Source organism: Buteo buteo, chromosome 11, assembly GCF_964188355.1.
Source record: "Buteo buteo chromosome 11, bButBut1.hap1.1, whole genome shotgun sequence".
In the NCBI taxonomy this organism is placed as follows: Eukaryota; Metazoa; Chordata; class Aves; order Accipitriformes; family Accipitridae; genus Buteo; species Buteo buteo.
Genome location: NC_134181.1, coordinates 2,797,097 through 2,824,499, shown reverse-complemented (window position 1 = coordinate 2,824,499; position 27,403 = coordinate 2,797,097). Strand labels below are relative to the sequence as shown.

Below are 27,403 nucleotides of genomic sequence, written 5' to 3'. Positions count from 1 at the left end.
AGGTAGTGAACTAGGTCCTGCTGACAACGACCAGACACTTGTACTGAACCCTCTGGTACTGATCCTCATTAAGAACTGGGAGAGGGAGCTGCCGCCCTCCAGCAGGAGGAATTTCAGGTGTGACTGCCCTGTAGAACAGTTCTGCTCTCTAGACAGATATGGACCAGGGCGTGCCTGCACATGGACCGGTTTCCATATCCCTGTTTTGTTTCTGTTCCTGCTCGACCAACCTCTTCCTCACGGCTTCAGAACCCCAGCGCTCTCGTGAGCAGGACTCTGCTCGTCAGGAATGACCCCAGGCGCCGGCCACAAAAAGTTTTAAGGACGCAGCGAGCTGGCAATTCCTTTTGCTTACCCCGATCATCAGTGCAGACATACCCTGCGTGAGGGGTGAGCCGAGGTGGCTGAGCAGAGCCCAGAGGCTCGGCTGCTGCTGTCCTGCAGAACAGGGCACAAAAACTTCCCTGCTCATCCTCCCCCCAGCTCCTTCCTTCACGGTGAAATCGGGTACAGGCTTGGGTCGGCAGCTGGAGTCAGGCCACGGCCGCTCTCGGTAAGAAACCGCAAGCGCAAACCCTTTCAGAGCAGCTCAGCTTCCTTGGCTCAACCGGGAACCGAGTCAAGGAGAGGAGAGCAACTGCAAGCACCGTAATAGATCCGTGATTCACCAGCAGATGTCTGTGGGTGGAGAGACAGCAAAAGTAATAAAAGGAGTTAAAAAAAAAGTCCCTGCTAACTGCCAAACTGGAGAAGCCCCCACACAGATGAAGCCCCTTTAAATTAAAAAAATACAAAGGGAGTCTGTTTAACTCTTTATTTTCCATACATTAAATTTACTCAGATAAAAACATTCTAAAAATGTACAATTTTACTTTTAACAAAGTATAATAAAACATAAAAATCCCAATACCAGAATACTTGACATTTACAATTCAAAATCAAATTAGCTGAATATTAAATATTTACAAAACTATTTAAAATATTTATAAAGTTACATGCACAATTTGTAATACTAGAATTGACCGAAGTAAAAGAAATGGCTCAAATGGGAGCAGGAGTTTCCTTCATTCCTAGTGGAAAGTTATGTCCAAGAGAAGCTGTTAATCTGCACTTGAAAACACACAGGATTTGCTTTCTGCTTCAGTACCAACACGTTTCTTGCTTACATAAGAAAAAATTTAAGAGAGCAAATGGGTAGTTCCAAGGGTTTATTACAAGAGATGGTGGCGGGCGGGGCGGCAGGAGGGTTACCGGGGCCTCAACCAGCAAAAGTGTTTTCTAGACTCTTGTGAGTGCTTAATTACATGGATTTCTGTCCAGATTTGCCCACATCCATCTCATTTATAACAGGCGTTCTAGACTACCCCGAATCCACAGCTCTGAGTGTCCGTGACCTCCAATAAACAAATAGACAGCTAACCCATATGCAGGGGTTTCTGATGTTGTCATTTTTATTTTGGGGAGGAGTGTCGCTCTGCTGAATACCACAGACTACATTGAATTTTTGAGTACCTTCACCCTGAAGCTTGCCAGCGAGAAGTAGCATGAAACAGAACTCTGGGTAACGGTAAAGGTCTAGTGTTAGACTGTTATTTTTGGAAGTCTGGCACTTAATTTGCCAAGATTTAATGACCGTAGCATGAAAAAGTTTCACAAAAAATGGAGTGTGACATGCTGTTTTAAGGAAAAGTATTGTGGAACTCTGATCCAAATACCTCGCTTGCTAAAATGAGGCTTCCCTCTTCACTCTCCTGCTGTTTAGCATCAAGCCTGGCATATCTATTAATGCTTAATTTGCAGACTGCCAGCGCGAGGAGGAGTTTGCTGGAAATTCCATCCTGTTTCGAGTACTTCCATCACCAACACTCCCAAACAGAAAACACTTCTGAAACTGCACTGCACGTCGCTCACTCCCCCGAGGGAAGACTCATCGCTAACTTCTCCATGCCCCTGCAGCGAGATGACTTGGGATTCCCTTCTGTCTTACACCTAAAAATCATTTCTATTCCACAGCAAAATCCATTTTGAGAACTAATTCTTTTTATACTTTCAGGACAAAGATAGCAATAAATAGCATTCTTTGAAATCTCCATCTTTCAATGTATAAAAATAGGTTTCAAGGACTGGTTCTTTCAGCCAGTGAAGCTGGAACTACTATTCTAAAACAAGCTGCCTTACTTTTCGGGGGTAAAAAGATGGATTTGTGCCTTTTAAAAACAGGTTAAGTATTCTTCTATGGAACTAAAGTGCTCTATTCAGACTTACCAACTTTGGTGGTTCTTGGTACAAAGTGGACAGCATTCACTAGCAGATCTGAAGCCACAACTCACTCTGATGGAGGGAAGGCTCTGCAACTGCTGCTGGCTCACCAAACATTTCTCCATTACACTCATGTTGCTTTAAGGTACTCAAGACTTCTGAATTTGAACTTACTCTAAAACCAGACTTCACCATTTAAAAACGTTACCTAAAAGTACACATAAGCCACTTTAAGAAACATCAGCCTTAACTTTACACAAAGGAAACAATCCCAAAGAAAGCTCTGAAGAAAGGAATGAAACAGTTTGCTGGACAGAAGTTCAGTTTTACAGTCCTTTTGTTATGGTTTCAACTCTGTGATGAATATTAGACGAGACTGTGTGCCCAGCCTTGGGCATTAAACCAAAATGAAACTGGTACAGATTTTTTTTTTTTCTGTTGATTTTTGCTATTTTGAGAGGGTTTTTAACACTTGCACGTGTGTTGAAATACAGTTTATTTAAATACAATTCAGTTTTAAAACATTGTTTTAAAAAAAGTGGAAAGAAAAAAAAAGAAAAATAATGTTAAGGTTTGGCTTTCAGCACATGTTCCAGGCCACTGGAGAGACCCTCAAAGCTGGAAATAGTAAACATCGTCACTGAAAACTGCACGTTTCCTTCAGCGTAATACAGTATGACAGATTGTTCCTACCATTGTCTCAAGCTCATTAAGGCAAAGTAAATTGCATTGTCAGTTTTCATCACTTTAGTGTTGTAGGTCTGAAGGTTGTTCATTAGAACACAGGTAACCTCCTCAAACGCAGGCAGAGCAAACAGAAGCGTTTCAACAGTGTGTGCAATACTGCGGGTAGTGTGAGCTGGGCTGAGGATACACAAATCTGGTGGTTTGTTTTTTTTTTTCATTGCATAGGAATAAAAAATATCTTTTTTTAAAACCAAACGTTATGCAAATTTAGATTTTGGTTTCCACGAAGCCAAATCCGCTATGAGCTGCAGATCGCTACCTGGACCGAGTTTGGTTTCTTGCCATCTCACGTTACTGTGCCTCTCCGGTGACGCTCATTTATCCTGCTTGCCTGCCCGGCGAGGCTGACGACTGCCCGCTGAGAAAGCGGGACTGAAGGATGGCCCAGAACATTTCTTTCTTATCAACATGGTCCAGGAAGGTCTCGACTGTCAAGCTACTGCGTTACCCCCTCACACTGATGTTTCATTGCTAAGGCCCGATCTCCTCGGGGCAGCTCTGCACCACTTCAAAACCTTCTCGGATATGACTTTCCTCACTTCCAAGCGAAAGTCAGCTGCGCCACTACAAATACTATTCATCCTGGTGTGGTTTAAATTGGTGTAAGAAATACCTCCAAGTGTAAACAAGGCTTCAGACTTTAAAGGTGTCTTCCAAATTACAGTATGCAAATATCTCTATGTCAGACATTTTAAAGAGAAGGCCTCACCCATTTAATGCCGTCAAATTCCTCGGGTGAGCCATGAGGATTAGTATCTTCTTTCAATCAGACAGGACCAAACTGTTTCAAATTAGCAGTTCAAGATTTGTTTGGCTTCCTCTCAAGTCCTAATTTAGATTTGTCACCCACAAATTATGTACGCTAAGTAGTTAACACCAAAGCTAGTCATCTACAATCTATTGCAACGAAGGAGGCTGACAATAAATCCTTCAAAGTCTTGATAATAATGAAGTTTACTACCTTTTACATGTTTGACTTCTACCACTTCTGAATCCTGTAGCAAAAGCCTTGGGGTAGGAGTCAAAGGTTTTTTTTATATAAAGTAAAGCAAAAGCTTACAAACTCTGCTGCCAGAGTTCTTTTTCTTTTTTTAGGATGGTTTAAAATTCATTTACAAAAGCAGAATAATAAGGTTTCTGTGAAAGAGACCTATATACAGTAACAGGACGTAAAGGTTGTTTTGTGTATTACAGGAAAATATCCTTGAAGCCTTTATGACTCTGGAGTCTCTGGGACTTGGACCCTTGGAAACTAAGTTTATTCCACTGCTGGGAACCCAGCACTATCTAGTAATAAGTGAGACAATGAAGCACAAGTTTGTTTCCAGAAGGAACCGAAACTGCTCTGTGTGTTCTTTTGAAAGGGAAAGGAGAGACTTACTTAAGATTTTTATTGTGTAGTTAAGTCACATAGCCTGCTGGTGCCAATTTTTAAAAGTTGGAACTTCTTTGCCTCTTGCACTGGTCTCAGAGTGACACTGTCTGCTAAAAGTGCAGAAAGCTTGAAGAGTTTTACATTCTTCTGTAGTGCAATCCTTAAAAATCCCAGAGATTAGTGCCTGATCACTTTTGAAAAAAAGTAGACATTTTACCTAGCCCAGGGGTGCCAAAGTCCTTCTGGCGAACGGCCACTCCTACCTTCAGCCTCCAGCTTCAACTTCAGAATGTAGCTGCCCTGGAGTTAGACATTTCACCTTAGAAAGTCCACCTATGGCAACATTCTCCAGCAAAAAAAGTACCTCGGATGTTGTACTTGCAACAGAAAATGCAGCTGGCCAGCTCCACCATCCATCCAGTACGCATCGGTCCTATGACACGTAGTCAGAAGTTCCAACAACAAGATCCAAGCTTGAATTTGGCAATCAAAAATGGGTTTGATGCACCCCTAAGCTAGATTTTCTACCTAGTCTAATAAAGTAAAGCACCTTTGGATTAAAAAATACATTAAGCTTAACAGCAACTGGACGTCTCAGTTTTGTATTTCAATCTCCTTGTATCTCCATGGCTTACAGTATTTTCTTGCCAGATAAAATATCAGTCTGTGGAGTCAAGACTTTCAGAGGGAGGAGCGTATTTCAGCCTAAACGTACCTGGGGGAGAGGAAACAGAAGAATTAAACATCATCAACCTTCTCGCATCTGTTGCATCTCAGAACTTTCTAAAACAACCTGCTTCTTATTAGACGTGTAACGCAATATTGCAGCGTACCACCAGCTTGCAGCGCCGTGGTGAAGCTGCAGAAGATGCTGACGAGCATGTGTCTGCAGCTGGCATAAATGAAAATCATAGCTTTACACAGTAAAACTCACCGGCTTAGATGTAGTTTCAGGGCTGGTAAAAATTCGTTTGGGATAGTTTAAATGGAAATTTAATTAATGAAATGAAATTCAGCTTAAAAAGACAGCAGACTACACTTCTGAAGTTCTCCGAATTAGGACTGACGAGGCAGTGTTGTTTCTTCCCCACTGGCTACTAGCAAAATATTAGCCACAGAAACTCCGCTAATTAGTTACATTTTAGCACTGCTGTAAATTGCTGTCTCAAAATCAGTCACCTGTTAATTTATAGCGGTCACCTGTTAATTTATAGCGGTCAAATACTTGAGACCTTGTCTGCACCGTATTAAAAACAGATACAGACATACATTATAGACAAGACACAATGCAAAACATAACACCTCAGAGCTGTTCGCTCCAGTCAAAAGTTTGTATTTAATTTTTTAAGACTACACCACATGCAAATTATCTCAACACAATATGTCAATCAAAATAAACAAGAAAAATGGAACTAAGAAGTGCTCTCAGTAAAGTAGCATTTCTCTCTTAGTTGTTTCCCGCCCGGAATTACAGATTTCAACTCTCTCCTGGAGAAGCCTGTGCTGTACCCATGTAAGCAACATGCCCTACAAAATAATTATAGCAGCAAACACAGGACCTTCAAGAGCATTTGAACAGTAATTCTTCATTTAGGTTACTATTTTGGGGTGGAAGGGAAAGGGGGAACAGAGATGGTCAGTTTGTAAACTTCCCGGGGAACTTGCAGTTATAACTCAAGGTGACCTGGATGACAAGGTATAAGCAGCAACAACAATTCCGCTGCAACCTGTCCACAGAAGCTCCTTCCGTCCCTCCCGCAGAGCCCGCTTCTCTCCTTCCCAGAAACCAGCACAAGCCCTGCAGAGCACTCGGGTCTGACCCAGGGCCTTACTGGGGCCCTGTCCTCGTGTTGGGTCTGCACAAAACCAAGTTTCAACTTTTGCCAATATAGCCCAAAACCACCAGCTTTCAAGAACAAGATTTTTTTTTTATGCAAGTCAGAAATGAAAAGATTACGGCACTGCGACCAGACTCCCTCCTGCCATTCCCCCTGGCTAAACGCAACGCTCTGCATGTAAGCCCCGTCCCGCATCAGTCCCTCCACCTGCTTTTACCTTGTCGATTGAAATCCATCGGAGGCTGTTTGCAGTCCTGAGCTCTGTGACCACTGGCCCCGCAGTTGTAACAGGAGAGATTCCCATTTTTTTTGTGACTTGAACCATTGCTGTTTCCCATCATTCCCTGTGCCTGATACACCCCTGCTGTCCCTGCCATAAAGTTCTGCATTGGCGGTACTGCAAACGTCGACTGCCCAGTCATTACAGAGTCCGGTGCTATACCGCTGTTGTAAGCGGTGTGGACCACGGGGAAAGTCGTGCTGCTGTTGTACTGCTGCGTGTTGATATAGCCGTTACTACACAAAGGGTTGAAGGGCAGAAACGGAAAAGTAAACATTGAGGGTCCTGAAAAGGGGTGCTGAAAATAGTTAGCGTAGCTGACGGTCATACCACTCGAACCACAGTTCCCGCTGCACCCGCAGGAGCTGCACACCATGCACCCGGGCGGCTGCGGCTGCTGCTGCTGGTGGTGATGGTGGTGATGGTTCTGGTTTGGTACTGGGATGCTCCCTGTGGATCCGCTGCTGCTGCTGCTGCTGCTGCTACTGCTGCTGCTGCTGCTGTAGAAGTTGTTCTCGGCGACAGATGAGAGTGTGGGGCTGGAGCTGGGTGCAGGGCAGCTGGGCAAATTCGCCATGGTTGCAAATGATGTGGAGGGGTGGCTGCTGGAGGAGGCTGCATTACTGTTTGCGCAGAAGCTGCCTTGCATTGGCGCCACTGGCACGCTGCTCATTGCAGAAAAGGCAACTTTGGTGTTGGCTGTGTAGAGAGCAGTCCGGGGATTTATTATTGCAGGGGACACCGTTATTTGCATATTACTGGAGCAGGAAGTCTGTCCGGCAATGGCAGAATCGGTAGGAAGAGACGAAGACACCAGGAGTTTGATGGGTGGACGAGCCACATGGAAGACTGTGCTGGATGTTACAGTGGCAGCAGTACTTGTTTCTACTATTAATCCCGGCTGCTGAGCTGTTTTTATCACTCTGTCCAGAGTTGAAGCATGTACTACTTTGGTTCGAGGACCAAAGTTAATAGTAGATGTGGGTGAGCTGTTCTCAGCAGCCCCTGACAGCACTTGCAACGGCTGGTGGGGAGAAGATGCAGACATTACATCCACCACTGCATTTCCAAAGCTCTTTTCCATTTTTATGCTGCCCCTAGGTCCAGGAGAGACTTTATTTCTTTCCTCTAAAGATAAAAGAGAATGCATAGACGATGAAAGTAGCTTCATGTCTGCATTGCCACGGTCTGATTTATGCACTGAATTTAGCATCCGAATGGGGGTGATATGGGTAGAGGCCGCTGACATCATTTGCATTGGCAGAGCGTGGTGGCCGGACGGATTGGAGCCTGCATCGTTTTGCACTGGTAAGACCTGAGCCGTGGGTCTGGCAGAGCTCGAAGTGAAATGATTCAGTAACATCACTGGCTTCTCCTTTTCTGAACCGTCTAAGTGAATCTCTAAACCTAGGGACATAAACATCTATAAATACAACTGCTTCACTAGACAAAGCTGGGCAACACAGGCACACTCTTTGGTTGTTTCTGCTTACGTCTCTCATTCTCCTCGGCGCTGTCTGAGCTCTCTTCCCTTGTCTGGATCCCCATGGGGCTGGAAGAAGAGCTGGAGTACTCAGAAGAGCTGCCCTCCCGGGGCAGTGGGTGGGCTGGCTGATCCACATCCACTCGCAGCTCTGCAGATAAAGGGCGTGCAAGCAATCAGGGAAAGCAAACAAGAGTGATAACACCTACTTGACAGGACCTAATTACAACTGTTTCATGACACCATCTAACATACAGTGATGCTCAAGATTCACAGAGATATGTATCAGCTAAGAAGCAGGGTTTGGAGGGGTAACACTCGCTGACTAGTGCAGCTAGCCATTCACACGGAGGCCAGGAAGAGGAAGCTACTTTTTATTGCACTCCATATATGCAGGAATCGGACTTTTTGATTGCTCCCTATTAAGCCAATGACATTTTGGAAGATAAAGCTTACGACACGTTGGTGAAAAAGCAGCATAAGAATGAGCTTGCTCTTGAGCAAGGACATATTCAGCCCCGAGAGCACAGCAGTGTCCCTTGCTCCTCTTTCTTACCTGCAGCATGGTTGCCACGAATACTCTGGATAGGCCCTACATGCGTAGTAGGGGGAACCCTTGCCACACCGCTGCTGGTAACTGAAGAAGGTGTTGTGGGGTTTAGGCACCGTTTCTCCGATTTTTCTCTACAGGGTGATGGAGAAACATATGAAGAAGCAGAAACTGGCTAAAGCACAACAGATAAATCAACTTCTGAATGAAACTGAAGCAGACAAAGCCCACTAAGTAATCCACTAAATGTTATGCTAATTTCAAATGGAAATGTTTGGAAATTGCATCAATCTTGACCATAGCTTCTTGCCAGCAGTTACATTTGGACTGCTTGCCATCTGATTACAATACTCTTATTTGTACAAGGTAAAAACATCACCAAATAGTGACTAAATTCTATCACACTTTACTGAAGCGCGTCCCAAACCTAGCCATGCACACCAAAACCGAAGAGAAGGCAACGCAGTCCAAATTTTTCTATTTGCCAACACACTCTGGAAAAACTAAGAGTGATGAAATATGCTGTCAAGGAACTTTGATAAATGGGCATGCATTTGGATTTTTTTTTAATTGCTTTTTAAGTAACTGCAGTAGCTTCAGAATAAACATTTCCCTCTAAATGGAGATATAAAAAATAGGACAATCTGTTGCACCAGTTTTCCCCAAAGGGCTATTAATATGGTACAGAGCACTGGCCTTCTTTATATCACCACAACCACATAAAGCTGTGATCTTCCTGAGACCAGGGATACCTGCAACAGCCCTGACTTTCAGTGGTTTGTCCCCATACAAAGTTAGAAGTCCAGACCCTGTACGGGTACCATCTGGCAACCCACACCCCAGCTCCAAGTGGCTGCAGCTGCCACAGCTGGCTTGGGTCACTGCGGGACACCGAGGAGGCTCTCAAAGCAGCTGTGCTCTGTCCGCACTGACTGGAAGCCAAAAAATTGTCAGATCTTACGAAGAAAATGTCCTGCTGGGCACCCTGACTTTGTGGGTGCATCACTTAAGCTTGCAAACCCTACAGCTCAGCGGCTTGCTTGCCTGATTCCCCCCTACCCCACAAAGCTCAGGTAGGTGGTAAGCCCAAGACCTAAATGGGCTTTGCACACTTGCTTTACAATACCCGTTATACAAGTTTTAAAAAAAACAAAACCAAACCCCCAAAACCCCCACATAACCCAAGCAACAGCATGTATCTTTTTAAAACTACTTAAAAAACATCCCCCTCCTTAGAAAAGCTGTCAACATGACAGGTGAAGACAGGCATTTATGTTACGACTGGGTTGCCATGTCCTTTTAAAACGGAGTTCGCAAATTCTTTACATTTGGTTATCCTTACCACAACCCTGAACAGACAACCGTAAACCAGTAAGTACTAAATATTATCTAGTCGGCCCCCATTTCAAGAGCTTTTCAAAGTAACAGACACAACTGCAGAGGAAGGGAGATAAGCATTATGCCTATTTACAGGTGGGAATCCTCATAGGTTTATGGTCTGGAAAACAATGACCATTGTAAAACTTTCATTAAATATCTTAGGACCTTAAAAAGACAGTCCCCCCCACTCCCACTTACTTCTCCAACTCTAGCTGGGTCTTGAGCTTCTTCTTTGCTCCCATGGTGAGGGATTCAAACTTATTCAGATCTTCCTCAGTAAGGCTCAGAAACTTGTAAAGAAAAAAATGCCATGCTTATTAGTTTTACAGCCTGAAATATTCTTATTTACATTTTCAGTAAAGATCAGTTCTGAAAGGCAACTTTAAAGCCATTTTTTTAACATTTTTTAATTCAGAGAAACTCTCTACTCCAGTTTTAAATTATAGAATCACTGTAGAATAAAAATGTGGGGGACTGGTATGAAAGAAATAAATCTGTAGATTAAATTTAATTAGGTGTGTGCTTACAGTAACTATTCACAATAAAGATGAAGTAATTAGTGTACATATTAAAATAGAACTTCATGCTATAAATGAGTTTAAGGATCTCTTTCTCTTAAAAAAAAAAATCACTCTCGTTTTCCTAGTTGTGTCATTTAACACAGAAATTAATGTGCAGTCATCTCATCAGTTTAATTGGAAAATATACTCCAAAATTAAATTTTGTAATAAAATACAGACATAGAATATGAAAATAAAATATAAAAGTTTATAATATAATGAAAATTAAAGCCAGCAAAGTATGCATAATAATACGTGCTTTTTTAAAACACACTAGAATATGCACAGCTTTGCTACTTTAATGAAGAAAAAAACCCCACTATATATTTCCCCTCACATAATGAAGAAAATAAAATCAGAAGACTCTGGTAACAGATTATAATTAAATACATGCAACGTACTATAACCAGCACAAAGCCATCCCAGTTTAGACCTGGCTCAACCTAAGCACTTAGTCCACTGGAGGGCGTTCAAGGCTAAAAGACAGTGAGCAGACATGAATTTTACAGATGGAGCTGGGTAAATGCTGCAAAAGTATTCTATTTAGACAAAATCCAGCACACATAGGTATCATTCATGACTCTTACTATGCAAATACATAAGCAATTATTTTTCCACAAGAACTTCTGCAGAAAACAAAAACCTCACATTCACTTGGAGGTACGTGCACACGCTGATGTTCATGTCAGAAATCTCCGTGAATCTATTTTTGAAAATAATGATAACCAATATTTTGGGAGAAAAATCAATCAAGAAGCAGAAATTAAAAAAAAAAATCAGCCAATTTTAGCTATCTACTGCACATCAAAGGGATGAACAGGGAGCCAAAGCAGAGCTCCTAAGACAGCGTGCAAGTTGGATCTTCAAGCATTCAGTGAAGAATTCTGAAACTGGCAGCAGCTGTTGAACAGCCCAGGCCCCGGACACAACACAGATCGAAAATAGAAAGAAGGTTTTCATCCAAATATTATTGCTTCAAGAGAGCGCAAACCTTCACGGCATTTGCCAATAACTTCTGCAATTCTCAGTGCAGATGTTTGCAGCCTCTCTCTCTGCACTAGAGAATATAAGGATAATTTAAGAGATGGCACCCTTTTCTTCATCTACTGCCCTACCTTCTCCATGGTGAGCTGTTTGAAGACAGGATAGTATTTGTGCAACCGCAGTTTCCTGAGCCAGTCTAAGATCCCATTTTGCTCCTGTGTCTGAGGGGTCTGTGGACTGGAAGACATTAACATGGGTGAAGAAGAGGTGTCCATCTGGGTGCGATAGGCCAGCGATGAGCCAGTACCTCCTGCATGGGAACAGTGGGGTAGTGCAACGGGAGCAGCAGCCGAGTGCTGAACGTGATTCTGAGAAGACTGAATGCCAGCCACTCCACATATAGGTCTGCAAAACAGTAACATAATTTGATTTAGCACATTGAATCTGTCACCCAGAGTTCAGCTACTACGGCCATACAGATCTACCACTTCCAGGATTTCTGGTAAAATCTGCACTGTTTGATCCAAGTTACAGATTTGTACATATGCTGTTCAATAGCACAATAAAAACAGTGCAGTTTATGGCAAATAGTAAGCCTTATCTTCAGCTTTAGAAGAGGTTTCCTTCTATAATCACAGAAAATACATGTTCTACTACCTCTCCGTGAGACTTAAAAAAGATTTAGAGAGAATGGCTGTGGTGCAGCTTTGCATTATTAAAAAGAAAAAAAGAAGCCCAAATATAATCCTGTGGAAATTTTTTTTACATGTGGAAGTGGCAAAATAACCCACAATATTGGCTCCTTGGAGGGTTCTGGTTTTTGTTGGAGAAAATGAAAATTTCCTCTTAAAAGAATGAGTTCCGAGTTTGTTAAATCCTAACAAAGGGCAAGAGGATTTCTTCCCTCCTGTTCCCAAGGCTGACTTCTACCTCCCTTGGAAGAGGCTTCCTTCCTCCCTCCGAAAGGAAAACCCCTGCTGTACAAGGAAACATTCAAATATGCTCTAGAGAGAAAAAAACCTTTCAGAGATGCTCTAGTCTCCCTTTACCCAGGAAGACTTATACTAGGGACAACCAGATCTGGGCCTACAATTCAGATGATCATTACTCCTTTTAAGTATGTGATTGAGACCATTATGACTTACGCAGTAAGCAGCAGATCACAAAGAAAGCATCCATCACCACAGCTCAACATTGAAGTGTTGATGCCGACTAGTAGTTACAGCTTTAAACATTTTGAGAAACGCTGCTTAGAACATGCGTTCATAGGTTTTACTGCCAGCAGGAACACTGCAATTGTCTCATCTCCCATATAACGCTGGTCAAAAGGTTTCCCTAAGAGCCGCTGCTGATGTGATAATCGCCAGTGACAAGAGATTCTGTCACGATGCTAGAAAGTTTGGTCCAAAGGTAATTACATTTTATATCCTTTGTTTTTGAAGCTGAAGTTGAATTCTGTCTTCCATTTCCAGTAATTGTATCACGTTATATTTTGACTTGCAAACTGTTACCTACGTTTTGTTGTATTTGTGATCAACTCGCTGCAAAACTCTTCCTCAAGCAATTACCTAAACTGAGCTCTAAGATGTGTTTTCTTAAGGCATGTGAATAATGAACAAATGACAACACTAGGAATGCTAATAGTACCTCATACCAATCAATATTCTCACCATTTGTCTCTTCTGGGCAGATCACACACTAAGGCTAGAATTTCTTAAAATCTTCTACAGATGAATATGAAAGTGTAGATGCAAATAAATCACCGGGGTGAGACAGATAATTACCTATGTAATGGGGTTTTACAACTAACCAGAACAAACGTAAACAAAATAAATATTTCACCTTCCAGATGTTCCCAGCGTAGTTCCTACTTTATACAGGGAGGGGTTGCCAGGATCTAAAAACAGGGAGTGGAAGTTACAAATGGCATCGGTTTATGAAATGTACATCAGTACAAAAAAATTCATTTTTAAACTTTATTTAAACTTACTTGAACTCTGAAGTTGCTGTGAAGGAGATGAAGTGCTGAAGAACTTTCTAACGTGGTCATTTTTCACCACATGGGAAGGTAATGGTGCCAAATACCTGCGTGTTCATCAAAAGCAAACAAAACCCCCCATTCTGTTATATTTGATTTGCAGCTGCCTATGCAATCATGACTGTACGTGAAATTTTGAAATTGAATTTGAAATTTTGAAACTAAAAGACCTTTCAAATTAATAACACCATGCAATTCTGAATCAAAGTAGACTTGAAACGTATGGACATTCTTATCCTTAATAATACTTAAAACACATTACCATTGTGTTGCTTTCACTCTGTTTAGTGTTTCAGTAAAGACACTTACTTTAGGAACACTGAACACTTGTAAGGAAGAAAATGTTAAAATATAAACCTAAAACTTCCCTTTCAAATTCACAAACCTAAGACCATAAAATATAGATGTTATCTATTATTTAATTTTCTCCTCTTCGAGATAAACAGCAGATGCAGAGTCTGGCAGTGTAGGGAAAAAGGCTGTAAAACTTATGTCACATTCTGCCGGGACTGCTGTGCCTCTTTGGGGGGGAAAAATGGCAATCTCCTAAAACTGTGCAATGTATGAAGTGTGTTCTATCAACATGACTAAACTTCTTGTTGTCATGCAAACTCGGCTGCCTTTTGCCACATCTTCTATAGATTTGAAAATGTATAGAAAATTGTTTAAAAAAAGAAAGCATTTTGACCATATCTCTGTCATTTTTTTAAAAGTCTTTGAATAAAAAATAATTCAACTATACACACAATGTGCTTTCCACCTTGAAAAAAATCACAGTTCATTTCTGAATTTTTCAAATATGTAGCACTTAACAGAACAGCCTCTTTCTCTGCTCCAAAGATACAACCATTGCTGTGTAGACGCAGTTTGCTGCTCTATTAACCTAGATTTGTAAAGAGTGTTGCTAGCTGAACAGCACCAGTAGCAACATGCATTCTCTCTTACCCTCCCTAATCCTTGTCAATAGGCTGTGATCCTCAAAGCACAGAAGTTAGTTTGAAATGTTAACGCTGTTTGCCATGAAAAATAATCTAGGCATGCACCTGCTGGCTCTGACTATGGAAAAACAATATCCACGCAGCCAATGATGGATAAAAGTCTGTCTTGACTTAGGGAAAATAGGTGTTTAGCAGAAGCTCTAACAAAAGTTAATTAGTATTTTAAAATGTCATTTAATACTTTGCAGATACAGACGGTAGTAGCTGAAAATAATTTAAGTCCCTCAACTTTTCCTAGCAAAACTATTTCAGTATTTAGAAAGAGAGAACTGATGTGACCTGCCACAGATGAAGATTTTTAAATTGGTGGTTTAGGTTAGATAATGGCCAGGTGATTTGTGATAATGTGAGAAGGTACTATCTAAGGCTTCAAAAATTTCTTAGCTGTTAATGGCTTCCAAAAATTTAATGGCTATAATATATACATACCTACCTTTTTAAAATTAAAATAAACATCATGACAACTTAAAACAATTGAGACAAAAAACTCTGTGAAGGGGGGTGGGGGGGGGAAATCCCCACAACCCATCCCTCAATACAGAAGGATAACTATTCAGGCAACTATTTTTTCCTGAGCTTTGATGGGGTTTTTTTAAAGCAGTTTTGGCTATTTTTTGAGTACAAACCAAGCTTCTGCAAAGCCAATGATCCTCTATTTGTTTTTAGCAAGGAATGAGGAAATATCAGTTCTCCAGGAAGCTTAATACAGAATATTATTACCATCTGTATTTCTGAAGAAAGAATTCCTGAAAAATTCTAATGCACTGGAATTAGTAGAATGTCAAGAAATAATGCTTAGGATCAAGCTCTAATTTCTTGAAAGTAATTTAGAGTATGAACATAATATTTCTGTTTCCTGTTTCTTTCTTCCACTTGGTGAAAAAAGCCAAGTGTCAAGATTAAAAAAAAAAACAAAAACACAACAATAAAAAACACAGCATACCTAAGGTCCGATTCCAGGTCCATGTGGTTCCGTTCTAGGTAAAATGAATCTGGACCAGCTAGGCAAGGAATGAATTTCTCCAAGTTTTCTTCTGGATACAGCTGAGATAGCTAAAGGTGGAGGATATTACAAATAGTGAGTGAAAAGAAGACTTGTTACTCATAGGAGATTCAAGGCACAGCAATTTATAAGTCAAACATTTTATGAAATTCAATCTATCTGTATTATCTCAGTACATTTTGAAAAATGTCATTGAACAAAATTACATACAGGGTCAAAACATCTCTCCATTTTCAAGTATTTTTCCTATTGCCTTTACCTTTGAAATAAATTCAGTCACTTCAGTGGAAGATTTGGTTACCAACGTCACTGAAGAATCAGACCACAGGACCTTAGGAAGTAAAAAGTACTCAGTTTAGTAACTAATAGTCAGGGATTTAAGTTTGGTTCCAAAAGATCAATAACAGGTATCAAATGTCACCCACAGACTGCAAGAAAGTTTGTAACCTGTGACATCAATAAGGAAAAATTTTTTTTGTGTACAAGCTACTATTACTCAGTCCTCCCTCGCTGCCTGATTCTTGCTGTTATTATACTTAACAACTATTCTGAATGCTTGAAAACGCACTTCATAGTTTACACAGCCATTGCACACTGCAGACATCCAGTATTAAGGAACAGACTAGTAAGTAATGGAATATTTTTTTCTTATTATTGTTAAAGAAAACAGCTGGTTTGTAGAATCTGATGTACAATATGAACAACTCACCACAGCACAACAGTGCCTATTTATAATTAATGAACTCCATATGCCATGCAAATTGAAGATGGCAGCAAATCACCCCACTGCAAAAAAAGGCAGAACCTTAGAAAGGAAACCTGCAGTTAATGCTCTAGCTGCGCTCTTTAGACACCATCTTGTATGTGCCCTAGAAAAAGGAGAGTTCAGTATCTCTTCCCATACGCTTTCTGCATTAAGTCATTACATTCTTAGATACAGAGGCATTTATTGCTTGGTAGATGATTAGTTTAACTGAGCCAAAAGTCAGGATTTCTTGGCACAAAGAATATCAGCATGAGACTGGCCAGTGATAAGTCCCTTCAGACTTAAGATACATCTATTCAAGGCATTTGGAAGGCATATGAATCTTCAGCAGTTCTATAGAGGAAGAAGCTGGTTTTATGTGTTTAAGAATCAGGAGGCCATCTTCTCACATGACACTAGTTTCAATGACAACTAAAAACATACACAAAGTTTTTCCAGCCATCAGAATGCTGCCAAAAAGACTGGTGAGAGGAGAGTATTTCAAAATACATTACATAATGGAGGAATTTCCTCTCTGCGGAGCTGTTACACAAAAAGTAAGGGGGGGGGAAAAAAAGAAAAGAAGAAAGAAAACTTAAGCAGTTTCTGGTTTTACAAAGCCTGTAGGGGTTTTTGCTTGGTTTTTTAAAGTTCGTGATAAATTAATACTTTATTTAGATTCATGAGAAAATTCAGAAAATATAGGAGAAATTTCTTTCTAGTTTTGTTATAATGCAACATTTGTTATGACTTATGTTTTGCTAAGTTGTTATAATTTTCAATACTTATAAAACAATAATGTGAACCATAAATGCAGAGAACAATAGCATTCTGAAGCGATGCTGAAAACACTAAACTGGTCTATCTATTGACCTTCTATTCCCAAGCTACTAAACAAAACATTTAATAGTTGGGTTTCTAACCCAGCAAACAGCAATTTATTAGCTCAGCTAAACTATGCACTGTTCTTTCACAGTTACAAGCTGTCAAGTGAAATACTGGTAAAAGTAATTTCTGGTATTTATAGAAGAATTTATAACAAGAAAAGATGTTTCACAAGATACTAATACATAACCAGAGTCCAGACAACTGTACAATTCATAAAGATTTTTAAAACCCTTTGAAAAAATCCTTTCTAATATTGATGACATTTGGAACAATCACAGGATTCAGAAAATTCAGAACAGTATCCATGAATCGAGTCACGCAGAGGTTAATGCTGTCAACATCACAAGAAGATGCTAAACTGATGCTCTATCTTGGGTGGCAGTTCTAAAGAGTAACTTTTTCTTTTTGGTAAAAGTTGTAGATAATTGAAATTCTACTGTCCGTTTTCTTTCGGGCTCTCCTTTTCACACCAACTGTTTGGCTCTGTTGCCTCATTAAGCAAACCAAAGACATTTTCTGGGCTTTGCATTCTGAATTTTGGAATACGTCGTTCCAACTAGATGGGAGAAAAGCAGTTTGTCATTCTTTCTCGCCAGCACCCAGAATCCAGTCTCCGCTATTAATACAAGGTTTCACAGAATGAAGTCATCCCTCCACAGAAATTGTGAGCAATGACCGAACCTCCAAAAGCTGCGTAAAAACAGGGGGGAAGCCACTTCTCCTAGCAGCTTGTGGCTAACCACTCTCATTCCAAAGAAACTATTCTCACTTCCAGTTTGAATTAGTCTGGCTTCAATTTTCAGACGACAGTTCCTGTTATGCCTTTTTCTGCTAGATTAACACCCCCTTTATTGTAAAATATTTTCTTCCCTTTGAAAACGCTTTTATATGATACTGAAAGTCATCTTTCAGTCAAGTTCTTTAAGTCTCTCACTACATGACATTTTCCTCAAGCCTTGAATAATTTCCATAGCTATTTTCTGTACTCTTCAACACCCCTTTTAAAACCAGTAACGCCTGAACCATATGCCAGTCTCACACTCCCCTCAATGCTGAATGCAAAGATAAATGACCATCCTACCTCTTCTCCCATATGTGCAGCAGTACCCTAAGAGTCTAAATTCTCATTTGTCCAGATTAAGACTTAAATTCTTTCTAGCTTCTGCATTCCAGCATATAACCATTCTGTAAGTGTGGCATGATATTTTCCCCTAAATATATACTTTGCCACGACTTACTGCATTAGACTGAATATTTTTTTTGCCTGTGTCCCACTTACCAGACAATCTCTGAATCATCCACAAATGTTCATCAACAGCCATTTATGACTACTTCCAAATAATTGATTAAAAAATACAGCCACCATTTATCCCGAAGGACCTCCACTAGGCCAATTTCTGGGATCTAACAATAAAGTTTGAGAATTTCTTTAACTCCTCCTTAAATATTATCCACCCTTCTTTCCTTGTAAAAAAACCCCAATCACCAAAACTTACCTCAAAGGAATATTCAACATTTCTTTCATTCTTCTTGTGTGCCAGTCCCTTTAATTCTACTTTTTCAACACTCACTATGAAAAAGCAAAGAGATAAGAAGAATAAGGAGGATATTCTTAAACGCATGCAAAAGCGATGACTCTTTGGTAGTGCCAGGAGTTGCTTTGAGAGCATCCGACAACTTGCGGCAGTGCTTAAAGTGCACAGCTTGGGCTTGCCTCACTCAGCAGGTAGGAAGGTTGATTCCACCGCTCCATGATACTTTCAATTCTAGCCTTAGCAAAGCTTTGTTTCAGCCAGTACCCAAACAATATACTAAATGCAAAGTTCTTTATTTCCTCATGGCCTTATCATACCACTCATCCACGTAATGACAGAACGCTACACAAACATACATGGATTTATCTTAATAACATCAAGTAGCAAATACCATCCCTATGAGGGAAAACTGGCGCACAGACAAATGAAGACATGCAAAAGTCTCTATGTTTTCAGGGGCTGATTTTGCAAGGAGTTTACTGTGGTTTTATTGCTGTGTTGACATCATGAAGACTCCTTGACTGCAGTTTCATGGAAAATTTCAGCTTCAATTACTGCAGTTTGAGTAAGTTGTAAGTAAAAACAGGATCTTACTGTGGAAAGGGTTGAATAACAGTACAGGTCACTGCTTCCATCTCTATGTACGATATGCAGCCTTTAAAGACACGATCTGACGCAACAGGCATTTAATATGCTAAATTCTTGGAGACTCATTTCCCAATACGTGCAGATCAGAAATTCCACCATGCTAAACTTTATGAAGATTATTCTACTGACTTTCTATTTCTCTTGCAAATTTCTTCTGCCTTTTGACTGCACACATGGGGATACACACACAGAATTTTTCTTATAAAAAGCTAATTTACATTGGCTTAAAAATTCAAAAGCAATCATACTAAAACAAAGTCACTAGAATTTTACCTCCAAGCAACAGGTGCTTGAAGGGACACATGCTGTGTATATTGTGTTTTCACTTGGAGATTCTAACAAACAAAACCCGGAGCCCTACCATTTTGTTTCTGGGGAATCACCCTTTACAAGATGTTTACCTGTTTTCAAGACTATTTATACACTATATTACCTGTAAGACTCAAACCTATGTTTATCACATATAACTTCCTCATAACATAACTGCATGACAAAACAGTTACAGTGCAAAAGTCACAGCAACAGCATTACAATAGGCAACCTGTTTCATCAGCCTCACGTCTCTCTACTCCCCACAGTGAGACTTCAGCCAAAGCCACACTATTGCCTCTCCGGAGCTTGATTTCCCTCTGCCTTAAAACAATCATGACCTAAAGTCTTTATCGTGGCCATTTAAAATTTTTTATTGTGCCCTGTTCATTTAAAAACGTTACAACCTAGGTCTTGTCTGTTTTAAAGACCTCCTCTTTGAGTCTGATTTATTTGCAGACGAAATTTTTAGAACTGGCAAGTTTTAAATAGATCTACAGACATTCGTGGCTGTCTTTAAAATACAGAATTAACATTCCTTTTATGATCATCTCAGCAGTTCCTTCTCCATGTACTTCCCAATTACAATAACATAAATCCCTAAGCTTATGAATAATGTCAACTCATTACTTACTACTTTCTCCCGCATATTATGCTTTTTGTAGAGACTTGCTCCTCTTAAAAGTTTTCAGTGGATTCCTCTCACGCTTCTGAAATGATTTTACAGTACTACTGCACTGTTACACTGCATGCTGAGCACCACAGGAATAAATCTTCTGCATGCCAGATATTGATGAACTATCCAGACAGTATGTAGTGTCATAAAGATTTAGACATGCACATGGTTCAGATGTTTTCTTACCATTTTAAGAAAAAATCTACCTCTGTACACTTATTTAAGAGAATTCAGGGCACCCTTAATTGTGACCACAGTTAAAATATACTGAACATTGATTGGAATTATATGTACTTTAGAATTATAATTAGAAAGAACTTGTAAAGTGGATATTAAGACGAGGTATCACCATACTGTTGGTGAAACAGCTGAAGGATGAGCAAATAACCTGTAGAAAGCCTAGTGTCAACTGCTGCAACATCTGGTTTTGGAGTAGGACAAAGAAAGCCAGAAAGACATAGCAAGTGTTACTTAACATTTGTCATTTATAGTAAATCCACTGTCACTTTACTGAAACTCTGTTCTGAGCATTAGCATTTTCTACAGTAGTCAAATACCATTTCTTCTATCTATTCATTATTCTTCTACAGTGATTCAACAAAAATAGGATTACCTATCAACATAAAATAAAGCTATTTCTGTTTTACTATGCAAGTTAATAACAAACTTTAAATCACCTCGTGGATTTTGTTGTGCTGACAGTTACATGACCTTTTCATGCTAAAGTTCTGGTCTGAACTTGTTCGGTTAATATAATCTGCTGCAGTGAATTTATCCTCTGGAAAATGACTGCAATTAGCCAAGTGAACCATTAGGTAGATATTTCTGCACTGACTGCAGTGATCCTAAACTGAATCTTGTTAAGATTAGGTCTGTTCTAGAACATGAAATATAGTTCATTGTACAACAGCAATATGCTTCTAGGGACAATTGAGTGGATAATTTCTAATGCTATACAAAGTGCTTCAGTAATTTTCTCCCAGCTAGCTAATACCGTGAAAAGTATAATCTGTCTAAATTCTAGAGTTCTTGTTTAATTTGTCAAGTTGTATGTTTTTGTTATGTAGCCTCTCACATACTTTTTGTATTATTTAACTTCTGGTTGGTTTAATTAAAATAGCCTTCCTAAACCTACAATGAAGCTTAACTTTATTCAGAGCAATCAATAATACAAAACTCAGGAAAAAAAACCCCATGCCATCTGCCAAGCAGGAGTGAGTAGATATTAAATTTGCTAACAAATTTCAAAGTAAAAAAAAAAAAAAAAAAAAGGTGGTTTGTTTTTTTTTTACTGTACTTACTTTCAAAGACATGGGAAATTGCTCTAAGAGCTGATTCTACCCAATACCACTATAAATGATTCCATGACCAAAAAAACCTTTGTACAGAATTAAGGACACATGATACTGTTGTCTTTTCAGGATGCTGAATTCAGCAAAACTCAAGCTTCCCAACCCAGGGGATTAAGGAAAAAAAAAAGTTAATGTTTCTAATTCAGGAGATAGCCAGAGCAAGTATATTTGCACTACTTTAAATGCGAGCTCTAGGTCTGGAACTAATCAATGGGAACTCATCCACAAGTAGTCCAGGTATGCTCCCCACGTTAGGCTTTCCTGTTGTGCACGGGGCAGGAACCAACCACAGCAGCTTGGCAGGGTACGATACAAGTCATGATACAAGATCTGAGACCTACCTTTCCATGTGCTCCTGTCTCCCAGTACCTCCCTGTAAAACCATCCAAGAAAAGTGCTTGTGTGTGTATGCGTACATGCCTCCCTCACTGCTAGAGTTTCTAAGCTGCATTGGCAGAGGGGCACTAAAGACTTTTCATCATGGACATTCATCAGTAATTATCTGGAAAATTAAGGCAGGTAAGTGAAACGGTCAGATGAGATCACAAATGACATGAAAGGGGTAGAGAAATACAAAGGAGGTTTGTAGAACTGCAATGCTGTAGGAGAGGCTCCCATCAAGGCTGTGGCACCTTCTGTGTTACAAGTGTCTTTTGGCATTATTCAGAAAAGGGCAGAGTACTGGGACAGATGCACACAACCCTAATCACACATTCATAGTTACTAGGAATCAGATTTTTCAATACCTGAACCTTTGTCTTTTACTGAACTCTACTTTGAAAGGGCAGCAGACAGTACAAAAACATCTTCATTCACTCACAGAGATTTTCTGCAGTCAAATTTCCTAAGTTAGGTGTTTGGGTTTTTTACTACTTTATTTGCTGCTTTCTTTTAAACACAAAAGCAAAGCATTCTTTGTGTAGTTTTGAATTGTACATAGAATTGTATCAAGTATGGAAGCTTACATTTGAAATGCTAGGGCACAGAGGCAGAGTCAGAAATCACACCCATCAGAAGAACTAAGTCATATCCTCTCCTTTTCAAACAGTGGTCCCCCCTCCCCATTCCAAAATGTCCAGGTAAAAGATCTAGTTGATTCAGTTCTGTTTTCCTATTCTAGCCTGGGATTTTTACCCATTTGGCTGATACTAATGCATTTGTCAACTGATCAGTTGAGTGTTTCTGTGAAGGCACAAACTCCTTCCCTCTCCTCACAACCAAGTATTAAATCCTCTGGTCTTCTTGCTGCCAGCCATTGACTAGCCTCTCCCTCTGAAAGTGCAGGATCTTGGCCCTCCTCCTCCCAAAATGTCAGCAGCTACATAAAGTGAAAGACCAATTCAAACGCTTTAGGATTAGCCACGCCTGCCAGGTCAAGGTCAGAGTAAAACATGCAGTAGATGTGGGCAAGAGCAGAAAAAACGTCATTTTTGGAAACCCCCTTAATATCCCATTGTAGGTTGTGGTTTTTATAACTCCCTTTTTTTCAGCTTTGGGATCAAGCCACTGTTAACCAGTAAAAGGACTTGAGACATTGCTCTATCTATCCACAGAAATTTTTTGTGTTCCTCCTTAAAAAGTAAAAAAATTCAAGATAATCCCAAGTGTTGATTGAAGACTAGCCCTTTTTCATAATGTCCAATATTTCAGCACTAACACTAGCACTCTAGAAGTAAATCAAACACCCATTCCATCTTTCACCAGTTTGTGCCTATCAGTATAATTTCTACCAGTATGTTATTCCTTTGATTTCATGAATAGCTTTACACAGTGCTTTTTTTTAGCAGTTTTCTTTACCAAAAGAAAACATACATGAGTCTAGAACTTTTTTTGTACAACACTAGATGAAAACTACAAATAAGACTGCAAGCCAGGAGCACATCATGAGAGCTGAGCCGTTGGGTTAAAATGCACGACACTGAAACTACCAGGAAAAATTTACCACAGTCTTTTGAAAAAGTAGTTTCTGCTCCATACCTAGCTAGTCATTTTCCTTTTTATTAAATCACTGCATGTAGGTTCAGTTTGTGTAGCATGGAAATACTGTTCTCCAGCATTCAGGTGGTAAAATTTGAGTGTCATGAGACTGCATTCGACCTGTGCAGCTCGAGACAGTGTACTTGACAAAAAAGCAGAAGTGCTACCATTTATTTTTAAGCAGGAAAAAAATTGTTAAGTAAAATCCTTTAGTTTGTGTTATACAGGAGGCCAAGTACATGGCTTGTACATGTTGATGCTTCTGGATTTAAAGATTTTTTTAATTTCCATTCATGAAGTTGTGTCTTCACGAAAACGAGCATTCAAACACAAATACAGCAATTGAATTTTTGCTGAAAAGGTCTACCTAACAAAAGGGAACTAATAGAATACTTTCCACATCCTTATTTACACAGAAGTGGTAACCAAAAATGCAATACCAAGACTTTCACATGCCATCTCCTCTTGTTTTTCTAAAAGAAATACTTCAAAAGCATTACTCTATTACTGTTGTCCTTTAGACATCGGAAGGTAATCCCAAGTGACTGCACAAAAACTTGAAACAAAAACTCACAAAGTCTTCCCACTCAACCCTCAAACCCACCAGTATTTATATTCCCACACATACAGGCAAAAGAGAGGGAAAACTGAAGAAAAAGTTTATTTGCTAGTTTCAAAGCATATTTATGGCAACAAAGCACATGAAATTACAAAGTTTGGGTTTGTTTGGTTTTTTTTAAAAAACAAAAAGGTCAACTGATCAATTGAATTGAAGCTGAGAAACTGCTTGTAAGTATCAGCTTAAGAGGGGTTTTTTTCCCTGTTTTTCAGAAAGCTTCCTGCTTTCACATTTCCAACCTTTTTAGAGCTTTTTATCTAGGCTATGATGGAGAATGAAAAAAACCTAAAGATATGCTCTTCTTACCAGCAAATACATTGATCCTCTTCTGCCACAAACATACAAGACTAAGTTTTCTCATCAACAAAATTTATTTTATTTCCCTAGCCTCATGCTTCTTCAAAACTTAAATTATTCATTAACTGGAATACTGGAGGCCCAAAGAAAACTTGAAGAATCAAATATTGGGTTTTCAAAGCACATACAGAAATGGCTGGCCAGAGTCTGTAAGATAAGCAGATTAGTGAGAATTGAGATTTAAGTAACCCAGGTATTGATCAACATCTTTCAGGTTGCTGAGAACTGCGTGTTCGTGTTATGTCCCAGGACCTCAGATCAGGTCAGTCTCATGTTTATTCACTGACACGCCTTTCAGCAAATCAGAGAACTACAATATTAGCTTTTAATAGTTTTGTCATTAAAGCCAAGAAAGAGCTGGCACTGTTGACCTGTCCCTAAGACTTCTTCTGAGGAAGCTTTCACTGCAAGAGTGTCCCCAAAGCCTCACTTTGAACTTTCAAACTTGGACGTAACACATTCTGAATCACCAAATACTAAGAGGATGACACTAAAACCATTCAACTTGAACTCTGCTCTAGTCAACAACCAGCAAAAGCACACCTTGGATTGTTTCATGACACATTAACTCACACACAAACTATTCCTTTTAAGAGATACCCAGTCTGCATCAAAAAACTGATGGGCCAGAGTCCAAATAATGGACTAACAAGAGACGCTCTCTGGTATGAAATGTTTGTACTTACAGAAACTGTGCTTCTGGGAGGCAAAGAACATGAAAAGCCAGGACATATAATATATTCTTAAAAACGTAAATGTATCAAACAATTAGAAAGTATCAGAGGTAAATTTAGCAAGTGCATATCACTCAGCTATGAGCTTGTCTATCTATAGCTATACTAGAGGGGAAAAAATGCTTCCACTCAAAAGCATCAAGAACCATGTTTAGAGTATTTCCTTAAAAGTGAGGGAAAACAGGTAAGGAAACATTTCTTTTTGAAAGTGATCTTATTTTACTACTTCTAGAAAAAGTCAAATATAGAAAGGATGAAGCAATTCTCTCTACCGTCCACTACATTGAGTTGTCATGTAAGAATGACCTCTCATTATTATATTAGTATTAACCTGTTTTCACATAATACAGTGGTTATGGACTGAGAAAACATCACGTGAAGAGGTGTAATTGGGACACTTAAGTGATCCCAAAACCTTTATGCAAATATAAAGCTGCTGCTTGCTAAGAAGTATTTAAATTGAACCAGAACTTATACAGCATTTACCTCTCCCTCCCAGAAGAGGGCAGAAAAATTGTGGTTGATATGAAAGCACCATAAGATCTTTGCTTATCCTTCCCACATCAGGTATCTTCAAAACAATCCATGAAGCCTGACCCACCCAGGAAATCAAACACTGCGTTCCAGGCAGAAGACTACTACATTTACATTATCTTTGAAGCTTAGCAATGACCACAGCAATACAAAAATCATTGAAACACTCTTGAAGAGTAGTTACACGTTCACTTGAGACTCCAAATGGAGCAGTCATTTTCTGATTACTGAATTCTTTAAACCAAATATCGTGCAGGAACTAATTCTGCCTGGTTAACAGAAATTCAGGACACAGAACTAATTACCATCACAGCTTTCATTGACTAAACAAAGGAGGGAAAATTTAGCAGAGGACAAAAGGGGACACCTCTACTTCTCGCCCATTCCCATGACTGAAGCTAATGAAGCAGGGTCTGTCATAGTACATGACCCAAGAACTACTGGCTAGCAGTTGTTGAGCACATCATATCACTTGCTGCTCCCTGCACTTCCACTTTTTGGCCTTTACTTCTCTTAACAGTTTGTGGTTCCTTAAAAGTCAATGCTGAGTTGATCTCTTCTTAAGACAGATGGTTTTGTGGAGAAAAAGGGAGAAAAGAGGACTCAAGTTTAAGGTATGTTGGACTTAGGAGGCTGAAGTGGGTCCTAACAACAGGGTCCACCAGCCAGTTTTCTGCTGGTATCTCTGAAGACTAAAAGTAGAAGAGCAGACAGCAGCTTTTCCATGGTGTTGGCTTAAAAAGGAAGCTACAGCTAGGAAAAAACTTGTAACCAAACAGAACAGTTTTATTAGTTAGCAAGAAAGTCTTCTGGCTGGCTGTTGCCTCTATAAAAACACACAGGAAGACACTGGAAATTAAAGCTTCATGGACATAATGAAAAATTTCTGTTAGCAGCAACATTAGCAGAAGAAATGCTCTTAGAACTGTCATTTTTCTTTGTAAGAAATAAGGGTTCTTCCAATTTAGAGGATATTTAAGATCAAAACCAACACATACTTACAACGTGAGTTTAAGTGACAAGTTAATCCTACTTTAATTTAAAAGCAAGACTGAAGACTATGAACTGCAATATTCCACAGGAAATAATTACACATCTTTTTTAAAAATCAAGGACATTAGCTTACTTTTGGCAGCATATAGGAAGCAATAATACACTGGGATTGTATCGCTCGCCCCCAATCAAACTAGTAGTTTTCATGTTCCTGCTGCTTCCTCAGTTTGGCTTATTTAACTTGCCAACTAAGTGACCTTCTTATGTTTCTCCAAAAAAGACGGATATTTTAAAAAGTCTGTATAGCTTAGCTTTTAAGATTTTAATTGAATTCATACATTGTTTTCAGTAATACTGAATGATACTGTCAGCACTTTAGCCAACCACAAAAGCCAATCAACCTTAAGAATGGTTTCACAACTTCATTGGATTCAAAAGCTTAAATAAAACAAAAAGCTGTCTGCACTGAAGGCTGGAGAAGACTCCCATCTGGACAGGAAAACGTAAAACCCAGAAGAATCAGTCAGCTGCTTTCAAAATC

At 39.6% G+C, this 27,403-nt stretch overlaps 1 protein-coding gene across 1 annotated transcript in view; it reads right to left on the bottom strand.

Annotated features, from left to right (window-relative positions):
• Positions 1-800: 800 nt before the first annotated feature.
• The window catches only part of ZCCHC14 (zinc finger CCHC-type containing 14), a 55,327-nt gene continuing 28,724 nt past the window's right edge, over positions 801-27,403 (bottom strand). The window contains exons 3-13 of the mRNA XM_075039880.1: positions 18,625-18,698; positions 15,755-15,826; positions 15,436-15,545; positions 13,447-13,541; positions 13,299-13,353; positions 11,588-11,861; positions 10,111-10,202; positions 8,539-8,666; positions 7,993-8,133; positions 6,437-7,906; positions 801-5,096 (exon numbers count right to left, since the gene is read on the bottom strand). Of these exons, the coding sequence (XP_074895981.1) occupies positions 5,041-5,096; positions 6,437-7,906; positions 7,993-8,133; positions 8,539-8,666; positions 10,111-10,202; positions 11,588-11,861; positions 13,299-13,353; positions 13,447-13,541; positions 15,436-15,545; positions 15,755-15,826; positions 18,625-18,698 (2,567 nt within the window). The 3' untranslated portion in view covers positions 801-5,040. The remainder of the gene's footprint in view (positions 5,097-6,436; positions 7,907-7,992; positions 8,134-8,538; positions 8,667-10,110; positions 10,203-11,587; positions 11,862-13,298; positions 13,354-13,446; positions 13,542-15,435; positions 15,546-15,754; positions 15,827-18,624; positions 18,699-27,403) is intronic.